At 36.8% G+C, this 13357-nt stretch overlaps 1 protein-coding gene across 1 annotated transcript in view; it reads left to right on the forward strand.

Annotated features, from left to right (window-relative positions):
- Positions 1–397: 397 nt before the first annotated feature.
- TACR3 (tachykinin receptor 3) overlaps positions 398–13357 on the forward strand; it is a 61012-nt gene continuing 48052 nt past the window's right edge. The window contains exon 1 of the mRNA XM_030864334.2: positions 398–1003. Within this exon, the coding sequence (XP_030720194.1) occupies positions 459–1003 (545 nt within the window). The 5' untranslated portion in view covers positions 398–458. The remainder of the gene's footprint in view (positions 1004–13357) is intronic.

Raw genomic sequence — 13357 nt, forward strand, 5'->3', positions numbered from 1 at the left:
AAAGGGCGGGGGTGGAGGAAAGGAGGGCAATCTTATTCCAAGAAGGGGCTCGTCAGTTCCGCACAACGTCACGGAAGCAGGGCACTATAACAAACTATAAAGCTCGCAGCAGCCCCCGATCCTCAGCGCTCCAGCCGGTGCCCGGGAACTCGCGCAGGGGCGACCCCGGAGTTCTCCGCGGGCGACAGCCCTTAGCATCTCTTTTTCCGACTGTCTCATCCTGCCTGCCTGCTAGGTTCGCAGACTCCTCGGGGAAAGTGCCTCCCTTCTTCCCATCACCTGCAGGTTCAACGCATCCCTTAACCAGAAAGGGCTGTGGGTACCTTTCTACCCCGCTTTCGGGCGGGGCTGAGGTCCACTGAGCAGCAAAGCTACCGGGAAGCAGAGAAGAACTTCGAGGGAGACTGCCCGGGCGGGCAGTGGTTGAGCGAGGGGAACCGGGTTGCCGACCCATCGCTATGGCCTCGCTCCCCGTAGCCGCGAACTGGACGGACGGGGGAACAGCGGGTGCGGACGCCGGGAACCCGAGTGCCGCGCTCGAGGCTGGGGCAGCCGCGGGAGAGGCTGACCCCGAGTGGCTGCAACTGCTAGCCCAAGCCGGCAATCTTTCCGCTTCCTCCTCCACGCTGGGACTGGCCGCGGCCTCCGCGGCGCCTTCGCAGTTCCGGGCCAACCTCACCAACCAGTTCGTGCAACCGTCTTGGCGCATTGCGCTCTGGTCCCTAGCGTACGGCGTGGTGGTGGCCGTGGCGGTCTTCGGGAATCTCATCGTCATCTGGATCATCCTGGCCCACAAGCGCATGCGGACCGTCACCAACTACTTCCTCGTGAACTTGGCTTTCTCCGACGCCTCCATGGCCGCCTTCAACACCTTGGTCAACTTCATCTATGCGCTTCACAGCGAGTGGTACTTCGGAGCCAACTACTGTCGCTTCCAGAACTTCTTTCCTATCACAGCAGTGTTCGCCAGCATCTACTCTATGACGGCCATTGCAGTGGACAGGTGAGGAGAAGACCGGGAGGGAGGAAGAGGGGGAGGGAGAGAGGAGCTGGGCGGTGGGATAAGGTTACAAAGGAAATGGTGACAAAATGGGTTTGATAAAAGGAAAGGGACCAGTTAAAAATTCTTGAAGAGAGGAGGTCACTAACCCATTTGTAGTCTTCTAATGGCTAAACTGGTTTCTGCTTCTATGGCCTCCCCACTCCCACCCTAATCCCCCTGATCCCCATTAAGGGCATCTAGAAGGACTGAAGAAGGTGAATGAGAGAGATGGGGAAAATCTGTCATTCCAAGTAGGACAAACTCAGCTAGAAACGCTTAGTACTCGCACATTTTCTCAGATGGCTTCAAGCAATTGCCACAAAAATTATGTTATCTGTAAAATGTACTTTTTGGCTTTCCTTCTGTCAGTCGTTATTCTGTCAGAGAAATGAATGATAAGTTACCCTTCTCCTCCCTCTGGTTTGCTGGTCCATCCCCTTACCCATCCTTGCCCCAAGGCCAACACTGGTTTGGTCTCCCAGTTATGGAGGATCCATCAGAGGCAATAAGCTCCCTCCAAATGATTGCCGTCAGCTAGCAGTTTCCACAGTGTTTCAGGTAGATTTCACTTTCAGTAATCTGTGAAGGCCATGAGATGGGTAAACCCTGTGTCTGGAAGATGGCATCCAAATCATTCAGATGATGGGCAACAAAAAGCCCAAAGAATAAGTGGTTAAGAAATGAGGCACACCGGGCTTCCCTGGTGGCGCAGTGGTTGAGAGTCCGCCTGCTGATGTAGGGGACACGAGTTCGTGCCCCGGTCCGGGAAGATCCCGCATGCCGCGGAGTGGCTGGGCCCGTAAGCCACGGCCGCTGAGCCTGAGCGTCCGGAACCTGTGCTCCGCAACAGGAGAGGCCACAACAGTGAGAGGCCCGCATACCACAAAAAAAAAAAAAAAAAAAAGAAGAAGAAGAAATGAGGCACACCGCTTTATAACTGTTGAAGATAATCTTTTAGAATGTCCCCCCATCTACAGTGGGGATTCTGAGATTCTCAAGCAATTTTAAGAAGCTGGAGAGACCTCCAACAGTTGTCCTCGGGTTCCAGTTTATGAAATTTCTGTGTGTTTTTTTTCTTTCTCATATTGAACATTATGGACTATGCATACTGTGTTAACACAATGGTAAACCTCTACCTGTCACTGATAGTTACATTTTAATTCAATGTTATGCTAAAAAAGAAACACACCAGTTGATTTTAGTCTTCATTTTATGATTGGCAGCTTGCAAGGGGGATGCATGGAGGCCGGGGGAGGGGGTTGAAGTCACTTTAACTTCAAGTAACAATGTCCTCATCTGTGAAAATTAAAAAAAAAACACTTTTTTTCTATATTAACGAACTTGTTCAAAGTAAAATGAGGCTTAATATTAATTCTTACTACATTAAGCCACCATTATGAGAAAAAATAAGAAAAAATGACTTTTTTTTTTCCGTAAGTCCATCCTCTGTGTTTACTATTTTGAAATAGTGATCATAGAGGTCTTGATGACATAAAGCTTTAGAAACAATTTTCAAATGCCACGCCCAGGGGGTTAAATTGAAGGAGCAATGGTTAGTTGCCACTAACTAGGATAAGTAAGCATAAAACCACATTTTAAAAGCCTCTGAGGGCTTCCCTGGTGGCGCAGTGGTTGAGAGTCCGCCTGCCGATGCAAGGGATACGAGTTTGTGTCCCGGTCCGGGAAGATCCCACATACCGCAGAGCGGCTAGACCCGTGAGCCATGGCCGCTGAGCCTGCGTGTCCGGAGCCAGTGCTCCGCAACAGGAGAGGCCACAACAGTGAGAGTCCCGCGTATCGGAAAAAAAAAAAAAAAGCCTCTGAAACTGCCAATCTTCCTTTCCCCTTTATCTCTGATTTTCCACAAGTATCTCACCCCTTCATATTTGTAGGGACAGAGGTGAGTACAAAAAGAAATAAAATTAACCCCAAGTTGGAGAACAAGTGAAATTGCCTCTAATCTTGCTCTACTTTATATATAACACATCTTACATATATATTACCTATGTTTTGATTGAGAATGCAGGTGTTAGAAAATTAATAGAACAGTTTATAATGAAATATTATCTTTTTAAAAATGTATGGCATATCCCACTTGACATACAGGGATATTAGAAAATAGAAAATATTTTCTTCCATTTTCTAAGCACATTTTTGAAGTTAAGTTAGAAACTCTAGGAAGGTTTATTAACATATGGTAAGGGACAATTTCAGGGCATAGGGTCCAGTATTGATTAAAATATTTAAAGAATTTTTTAAGTGACAGTCACTGTTTTTTACCTGGAAACCTTAAGGAAGTAATTTAATATGTTTTATTTAATAATTCAAAAGCATTAACAAACACAGCAAAAAATACTTTATATTCTTCAAACCCAGGGACACCTGACATAAATAATTTGTAAAATAAATATTTAATCTAACTGAAGTAAGTTATATTTTTAGCCAAATAGATAAAAAGTTATCTTATATGCTATACTTTAAAAAATTTGCTTCTCATAAAGCTGTTATGCAAAGTATTCATAGAACCTCTATTTCTTTTGAAGCTTATTATGGACAGATAAAAATATATAGTCATAAAAAATCATAAGGCCTGAATGTGGTAACAAATTATCTAAATGTATTGTGGTAAATTTTACCATTGCTTTAAATATTATGGTTATAAATACTTCGGTAAATTTTTTTAAAAAACATCTTTATCAGTCTTTAATGCTAGTGCCTGAGCCAATCTCCTCATTCCTCTCTACTTTAGGGAGAGCCACTGCCCATGCAGTTACATTCTTTATTACAATAAGACTTGACTCATTATTTAGCCCAGATGATAAACGGCATGAGCTTAGCCCAAGATAAACTGGTTTACATTTGCATTCTTTGCAAAACAGTAACTAAAACTATGCTTTGGAAAAGATTACTTTTAGAAAATTTTTTTATGAATCTTTAGCTCCTTTTACAATTTGTAGTTATTATTCAAGGATTTTAAAATATCCCATTTGCAGTCACTAAAATTACTGCTGTAGTGTGCTGTGAAAGTTCGATTAAAACTATCAAACAAATTCAAATTCAAGTGAAAATTCTTATAAAATTAATCCTGAGTACATAATGAAAGCAATAAATGTGTATTAATTGAATGAATGAAACATAAAATTATCACAAAGTAAGGTGAAATCAGAAGTGTCTTTTAGATAACTAGCAGAACTCCAGTTGATATCAATGTTACATTAACAACACTGGGAGAAAAAGGAGTTTATATCATATTTAACAGACACAGTATAAAAATGCTGAATATATAACATATTCTTACACACTAATAAAAATATATATCTCTAATATAAAAAGAACAAAAGTAACAAACAATTCACAAAAGAAGAAATAAAAGTGTCTAACAAACATTAAATTATGGATTGCTTATATTCTGTATCTCCATTTTTCACCTGTTATTTGCTTCTCAAGACATTCAAATCTGAACTCTTTTCCCAACACTCTACCCAAAGAGCCTTATTGAGAAATCCAGTGAGCATTTTAATCCTCGACTTCCTTGACCTTTTAGTAGTATTCCTCACAGGTGGCTATTGCCTCTTGGCTTCCAACTGTCCTGATCACCTCCTACCCACTCAGCCTCTCTTCCATGGCATTATTAATTCTCAATAATTAGAATTATTTCTAATTCTCTGCCTCTATGTAGTAATTAAATGCATAGGTTCCACAATACCAAATCCTGGACCTGATTTTGTCCTTACTTTATTCTCTATTTCTAAGTGATCTCATTCAAACCCACAGCTTCATTTTTCACTTTTGAATGAACAGTTTCCATTTTTTCTATTATCTAATTGGTTTTCTTTTGAATTATAGAAGACACATAACAATCCATACAATAAAGTAGACAAATATAAATGAATGAAAAATTAAAACTAGAAAAAATAGAAAGGGAGAAAATAGAAACAAGATGGGAGTGAAGTTATAACATGGACATTCAGGTCAAAAAGTCCCAATCATTTATGAAAGTTAAGCTTCAAATATGTCTCTGAGCCTCTTAGTGAACAAACAAAAAAGGAAATAAAATCAGTAAATTTGTTTACACTGTCCATATAAACAATATATACACATTCCTTAAGGGCTTAGGAATTTCTGACATTTGAGTTTCAAGAAATTCTTTGTATGGGTAATTAAGAGGACAGTGTCCTCAACCACAGTGTCATAAATGCAAAAGAAGATTTCCCATAGGTGTTTGCTTAGCATTCCTCTGAGTAGGCCAAAGACATATGCCAAAGCAGAACTCAGTGAATGATATTCTCAGGGTAAAACCTCTATCTGAGCACAGTTTCCAGATGGTCTGGTTTGTTGCATTGAAAAAACTACAAAAAAGGATAAAATGTATTTCCTCCAAAAGTATTTTTTTCCACCTGAACTTTGGATATAGCTTGAGAATCAGATAATTCAAAGTTGTAACATATGGCAAAAGCTCTACAAATCATTCTCATTCCAGTCCCCAGTCTCTGATCCTGATCCATCCTCTATACCAGTCTCTTATTGAAACTTATTTTCCCCTCATGCATTATAAGGATCATACATGCACAGTGAAAACAATTAAAAATAGAAATATTAGAAAGTTAAATTTACCTGTAATTGTCCTACACCCCAAATATAGCCTATCTATGATCTTCATGTTCACATTTCAACTCTCCCCTCATTTTTTGTGATATGTATATCTCACATAGTACATTATGTACATGCATAAATAAAGATATATTTTTAAATTACTAAAATAGTGCCACATTATCATGTCATTTTAAATTTACCATACAGGGTTACTAAAATTTATTGAACAAATTATAAATCTTGGACATTATATGTTATGAAGATATAGATGTTTATCTTACTCTATAACATTTTTACTTTAATTGTTTAAATTACAGTAAGTACATATAAGATAGAAATAATACATACATATGTTTTAAAACTCAAAAAGTAAATGGATCACCAGCTTAAAATCCTCTAAACCATCTTTGAGCTCTGCTCGTGTACCTGACATTTCCACTTGGGGTCTGAAAAGCTCCTCAAACTCCTCCAAACCCATTATCTTACCTCCAAACCTCTTCCTCTTCCAGTGTTCCCCATTTCAATAAACAGTACAAGCATCCATTCAGTTGTTCAAATAGCTCCCAATCTATTACCTTCTTTCTGACTCTACCCCCACTTCCCTAGTCCAAGCTACTATCATATCTTTCTTGGACTACTAAAAACACCTCTTAATTGGTCTCCCCACATCCAATCTTAATCCACCTTAGTATATATAAGAAGATGTTTCTGCACTCCTACTTAATGCTACAATGTTTTCCCATTGCTGTTATGAGAAGAAGAATATTCTTAATCCAGATAATAATACCTTGGATAGCCTGGTTCCTTGACCTGTCCAACTTCAACTCATACTATACCTCAACTTCCTAATCTTTGTTCTAGCCACTCTGATCCTCTTTCAAGTCCCTGAATGTGTGATGCTATCTTTTTGCCACAAAGCCCTTAAACACAGTTTTCCTTCTGTCTCAAATTCCCTTCTGCCCATTCCTCATTAGTTGAACATACTCCTCATTTAGATAACAGCTTGAATCTCATTTCACAGGGAAACGTCCCATAAGCCTCCCAATTTAAATTAAATGTCACTTTGTAGATTCTCTTAGCACATGTTAGACATAGCATTTTTATATATTAAATTAAGAATACTTGATTAATAATTTCCTCTAATAAACTTATAAGCATCATAAAGACAAGTTCCCTCTGTCCTTAGTCTTTATTGTATCCTTATGCCTATCATACTGTTTTGCACATGGTAAGCACACAATCCAGATTCCTGAATAAAAGAATCATAAAAGTAATCAAATAAAAATTAAAGTGATGAGATATAACTTTTTTCCATTAAAATCGGCAGAGATTGCTAAGTTGTAGTAAACATGGCATTTTAACACATGATTTTAGATTGAACCATATGTAATTGCCAGTTTTTAATAGTTTAAAATGTCAATTAATATTTCATATGGTTTAATCTAACAGTTGGGTATATATTGTCAAAAATCTTTCAGGGTGCAATTTTCCAACATGTTCAAAGATATTTTTCAAATCAAAATTCAAAGAACTGAAAACAACTAAAAAGCTCAACAAAAAGAAATGAATGATGAGGCATCTAAAAATGAAATTCTATGTAGAAATTCTAAAATTACATTTGAATATAACATCAGTTCTTTCAAGTCTCTAGGCACATGTATATAAATGTCCTAACATTAACATGCATATCCAAAATTTTTTAATCTTTTTATAACCTTTGCTTATAAACCATTTCTTGCTAGTCTCCAATTATTTCTTGCTAGTCTCCAATTAGGAAAGTCTGATGAGAGTTCATCAGTAGTCCTCCTTAGCACTTCCATTCTCCTCACCATACCCTGGCCAGAGAGAGAGACAGAAAGAAAGAAACAGCAATGTCAGCACTTTGGTACAGAACATAATAGTGTCTCTGGAAGAAGCCATGCCTTTCTCCAGTTGTTTTGGGCATATTGCATCCAAATCTGCAGAAGTCATAAATTACAAACTGCCCTCTGCCTGAAGTTTTTGTGATGTCTATTTGTGTTCCAAATAGAATTTGGAGGAATTATTTTGTCCCTAATCTTTGCTCCATTAACAAATTCTTAAAGACCAGTGTTCCTTCATCTTCTACTTGCAACTCTCTCTCCCTGGGGCTCAGCTCTAAACCACATGTCCAGGATGAGGAATTGTTTCCCTACTTCCCTATGCCTCATTGCTTTGAGAATACACCATTCTTACTGAGACTTGCTCACTGGTATGTTGGATAAATGGTGCAAAATATACAACTGGGGTTTGAAGCCCCACCACTTCATTAGACACAGTCAGAGTCTGAATCCCACTTTAGACTCAGCAGGATCTCTAACACACGATGAATTTTTAGACTATGGATTTAACAGTCTGATATAATTCTATATGTGCAATAAGGTAGATATAGATTTGATTTTCTCTGAATGCTGAGATTTTGGGTAATTTTGTTTTCCTTTATACTTTTCCTTTTCTAATTATCTACAACAAAATGTACTTCTTTTACATGAAACAAAATACATTGCTAATTAATTAAAGTTCTGAAGATGGATGGTGGTGATGGTTGCACAATAATGTGAATGTACCACTGAACTGTACACTTAAAAATAGTTACAATGGTAAATTTTATGTTTGGTATATTTTATCACTATAAAAATTTTAAAATATTAATTAAATAAATAAATACTGTTTAAGGACCTAATAATGACTCTGAGATACACGCTAAAGAGTTTAGACTCAAGGAGAGAACAACTCGATTAAACTTTGTATAGATTTTTAGTGATAGATGTTTTATGGAAACATTTTTAACACACTTTCTAGGCTAATTTAGAAATCATGAAGACATCTCTGGCAAAAGAGTACCTTAACATTACAATGGATTATTTTGTAAACTGTGAAATCTTTTCCCCAGGAATTATGTAAAGATATCACACCTATGTGGAGTAATTTAGAAGACTGCCTAAAGGTACAGGGATAAATTAGCTCAGTATTTCTATTATTTAGTCTGGTATATGACAAAAGTTTTTAAATATTTGCTTAAGAAGTCCCCCATTTTGAGTTTGTATTATTATCTATGACTTTTTTTACCTTCAAATCTGCCCACATATCAAGGTTATTTAAATTTTTCTTTTACGCATACCTGTAAGTAAGGAAAATGTGTGTCTGATTTTATCACTAAGCAACAAAGGGCTCAGTTGTGCTCTGGAGCTGATTTATACTTGTTAGAGGGAATCAACTGCGCACATTTCTTCTCAACTCTGCATTTAGTGATGTTACTTTGGTAGCTTGAAATCATGGTAGGAGTATTTACACCACAGAAATTTGCAAATGCTAGAAGTCATGAGTTTTGTTTTGTTTCTGTGGTTTTTTTTCCTTAGAGTGCTTGTGGTTAAACATTTACCAGCACACAAATCACTATATTTGTAGTCATTCACTCAATAGCTATTTCTTAAGTACCTTCTAAGTATTAACATTGTATAGATATGGGGCACACTGGAATAAACAAGACAAACATGTCCCATATCCTAATGAAACTGTAATTAATATCTTCACTTGAATCCCTCAGTTGTAGTCCACCAGAGTCCTAAATCCAATAATCTATTGAACTTCAACATCTGAAAGTTTAATAAGCATCTCAGAATTTACATGCTCCAAACAAAGTTCCTGATTTTCCTCTGAAACTTACTCCTCCTACAATCTTCTGAGGTCAAAAATCTGAACCCTAGGTCAGAACTCTTGGAAGTATTCTCACTCATCTCTTCTTTCATACTCTATGTCCAATCAATCAGAAAATCTAATCACTTTTACTTTCAAAATATATGTAGAATCTAATCACTCCTTAAGATGTCTATCGTTGCCTCCCTAGTCCAAGTCAATATCATTTCTCACCTAACTGGTTTCCCTACCCCTGCTTTTGTTCCCCTTTGGTTTGTTCTCAATGCAACAATCAGAGAGATCCTGTAATGTGTCAGATAACATATCCCCTCTACAAATCCTCCAATGGCACCTCAGTTCTCTCAGGGTAGAAATCAAAGTTCCTACAACGGTCTATAAGAATTTATAGTAACTGGTTCTTTGTTACTCTCCAACCTTATATCCTACTACTTACACTCCACTGCTCTGCTCCACCATCACTGCTTTCCTCTGTTACATCAATATACTAAGCGTGTTTCCACCTCAGGATCTTACACTCTGTGTGAAACACTCTTACTCCAGACATATTGTTCATTACCTGTACTACTTCTGGACCCTGACTACTCTATTTGAAGTTGCTTTAAATTCTTCTTTACCACATGTATCACCTTCTAATATACTATATAATTAGCTCATCTGCAATGTTTATTGTTTTTTGTATGTCTGCCCTACTGGATTCTAAGTTCCATGAGGACAAGGCTAGACCTGTGTCTCAACTGAGTAAATGAAGAATAGCTAGAGTCTATGGTAACTGGGAACACATAGCAGGGGAAAGCACATTTATAGTGTTAGAGCAGTAAAACACAGAAATGTAGAAGCATTTTTTAAGTTCCTTATTTTATAGAAGTATAGAAAATATCTCCTAATAAATTGGCTATGAGTAGTTACTATTTAAATAAAAACATTTAAAATATTCTATACAACCTAATATGTGATTATCATACTGAACTGTATCATCTATAAAGAAAATGATTAGGAGATTTTCAAATGAGCATAGGAAACAATTCTGAAGAAATTAAAAACTCACAAATTGAGTGTTTATGTTGAATAAGTACTATTAATCACAATTCAGAATTCTTAGATGAATAAACTTACTGAATTTAAAAGACGTCACAGTGCCATATGTATTGATTTTTATACCTTCAAATTAAATAAATATATGAAGGCCGTTTTCCCCATTAAGTTAACTACGTGGTATAAAATAAATTCAAAACTCTTAAACTTACATCATGTTTTCATTAACTTAAAATGTTTTACTCCTAAAATAAAAATATTTTCAGTATCTCTTCAACAAAGATTTACATAAGCTAAATTTCATGTTGAAGGCTGTGGTATTTCACAAACAAACTAGTGTAATAATATTTTTTAAATAATAGAGTACAATGCTTTCCTATGTAAGAAATTACTGACAATCCCTATTGACCAGTCACAAAACCATTGATGAGACTATCTTTAATGAACAAGAATGAAACTGAATAAGGTCTCCTTAGAAACATATAAAAGGACACCATTTTAAAGTTTTAGCAGCTCAAAAATAGAACACATATGCCAAAGAACACACACACACATAACCAATTCTATGCATGCACAATTCAATACACGCAATCCTTGCTTTGCACAAATTTCAGTTACCAAGATGATTTATTTATATAACACCAGTCCCCTCAACAGCATGGCTCAAGTTTTTCTTACCATGTCACATTAACTGTGAGTACTTGCATAATGTAAAAAATTATCTGCTAGCTCTTAAGCTCTCATGAATCACTCCACAAATAACAGATGTACTTCATAATCAGTGACCAATCATATTCCTATTTTTCAAAATCTGTTACTGATTGGTCACTGATTATCTTAGTCAGTTCATGCACAGAGAGCAAAGCACATAGTTGCAGTGCCTCATTGTCTTTCAATGATAAACTCAAATGACACCTTAGAAAAATGGCTAATCAAGAGAAGGACTTGCCAACAAAGAGGAAGAAATAAAAAGTGATAACACTGAAAGTGAAATTCAAATCCAGTATAGGTGAAGATGAAGAAGAATAGCTGAATAAGAGAATGTTGACAGTCACTTTACAAGAGACTCTAAATATGCAGCCAGAGGAAATTAGTGAAGGTGAATTTATCAACATGAATGAGGAAGATGATAGTGACAAATGATGAAGATGTCCCAGAGGAAGAGAACTGGCAAAAATCTTCATATGAAGAAAAAAAAAAATCTCAGATACTTCACCACTTTCAAAGTTCAAGGATAAAATGTTGGAAGCTGATTCAAACTCACAAAGGAGTATAACACTCTTCCAAGGTATAGAAAACATGTTGGCTCTGTATATGTTATATGAAAGAATAAAGTAAACACTATTCAAACTACTCATGATACCTTTATATTTTTTTCTAAGACTTTATTTTTAGAGCAATTTTTGGTTAACAGCAAAATTGAGGGAAGGTACAGAGATTTCCTATATATCCTCTGCCCCCCACACTTGCATAGCCTCCCTGTTATCAACATCTCCCACCAGAGCGGTACATTTTTTACCACTGATGAACCTAACTGGCTCATCATAATCACCCAAAGTCCGTAGTTTACATTAGGCTTCACTCTTGGTGTTGTACATCCGATGCATTTAGGCAAATGTGTAATGACATGTAACCATTATTATTGTCTCCTCCAGAGTATTTTCACTCCCCTGAAAATTCTCTGTGCTTTGCCTATTCAACCCTATTCCCTTGAACCCCTAGCAAATACTGATCTTTTTATTGTGTCCATAGTTTTGTCTTTTCCATAATCACATAGTTAGCATCAAACAGTATGTAGCCTTTTCAGATTGACTTCTTTCACTTAGTAATATGGATTTAAGACTTGTTAATGTTTTTTCATCGCTTGATACTAGATTTCTTTTTAGCAGTGAATATTTCATCATCTGATGTATTGGGTTGGCCAAAAGGTTCGTTTGGTTAATGAATACGTTGTTCAATAAAGTTACTCATGAAAATGAAAAATGTGTCTTTTATTTTAACTTTAAACCAAACGAACTTTTTGGCCAAACCAATACCATAGTTTATTTATTCATTCATCTAATGAAGGACATCCTGGTTGCTTTCAAGTTTTTGGTAATTATGAATGAAGCTGCAGTAAACATCCATGTGCAGGGTTTTGTTTGATTTTTGTTGTTGTTTTGGTTTTTTGTGGGTTTTTGTTTTGTTTATTTTGTTTTGTTTTGTTTTGTGGACATGAATCTTCAACTCTATTTGGTAAATACCAAGGAGCACAACTGCTGCTGGATCATACAGTAATAGTATGTTTAGTTTTTTAAGAAGCAGCCAAACTGTCTTCCAAAGTGGCTGAACCATTTTGCATTCCCACTAGCAATGTATGAGAGTTTCTGTTGCTTCACATCCTTTCCAGCATCTGGTGTTATGGATTTTCACCATTCTATAGGTGTGTAGTGGTATCTCATTGTTGTTTTAATTTGCATTTACCTGGTGATATATGATGTGGAGCATCTTTTTGTATGCTTATTTACTATCTGCATATCTTCTTTGGTGAGGTGTCTGTTAAGGTTTTTGGAACCTTTTGGGAACCTTATGCATATGTTAAATCTTTTGTAGTTGTCCCACAGTCCTTGGATATTCTCTTCCGTTTTTTCAGTCTTTGTTTTCTTTGCTTTTCAGTTTTTATGAATTCTACTTATATATACTCTAGCTCAGAGGTTCTTTCTTCAGCCATGCTCAGTCTACTAATAAACCCATCAAAGGCATTCTTCATTTCTGTTGCAGTGTTTTTCAACTCTAGCACTTCTTTTGGTTCTTTCTTTCTTAGGATTTCCATCTCTCTGCTTACATCGCCCAGCTATTCTTACATGCTGTCTGCTTTATCAGTTAGAGCCCTTATGATATTAATCCAGTTGTTTTAAATTCCCAGTATGATAATTCCAACATCCCTTCTATGCCTGGTTCTCATGCTTGCTTCATCTCTTCAGGTTTTGTTTTTGGGTTTTTTTTTTTTGTCTTTTGATAGCTGGACATGATGCT

This window comes from Globicephala melas, chromosome 5 (assembly GCF_963455315.2).
Source record: "Globicephala melas chromosome 5, mGloMel1.2, whole genome shotgun sequence".
Lineage (NCBI taxonomy): Eukaryota > Metazoa > Chordata > Mammalia > Artiodactyla > Delphinidae > Globicephala > Globicephala melas.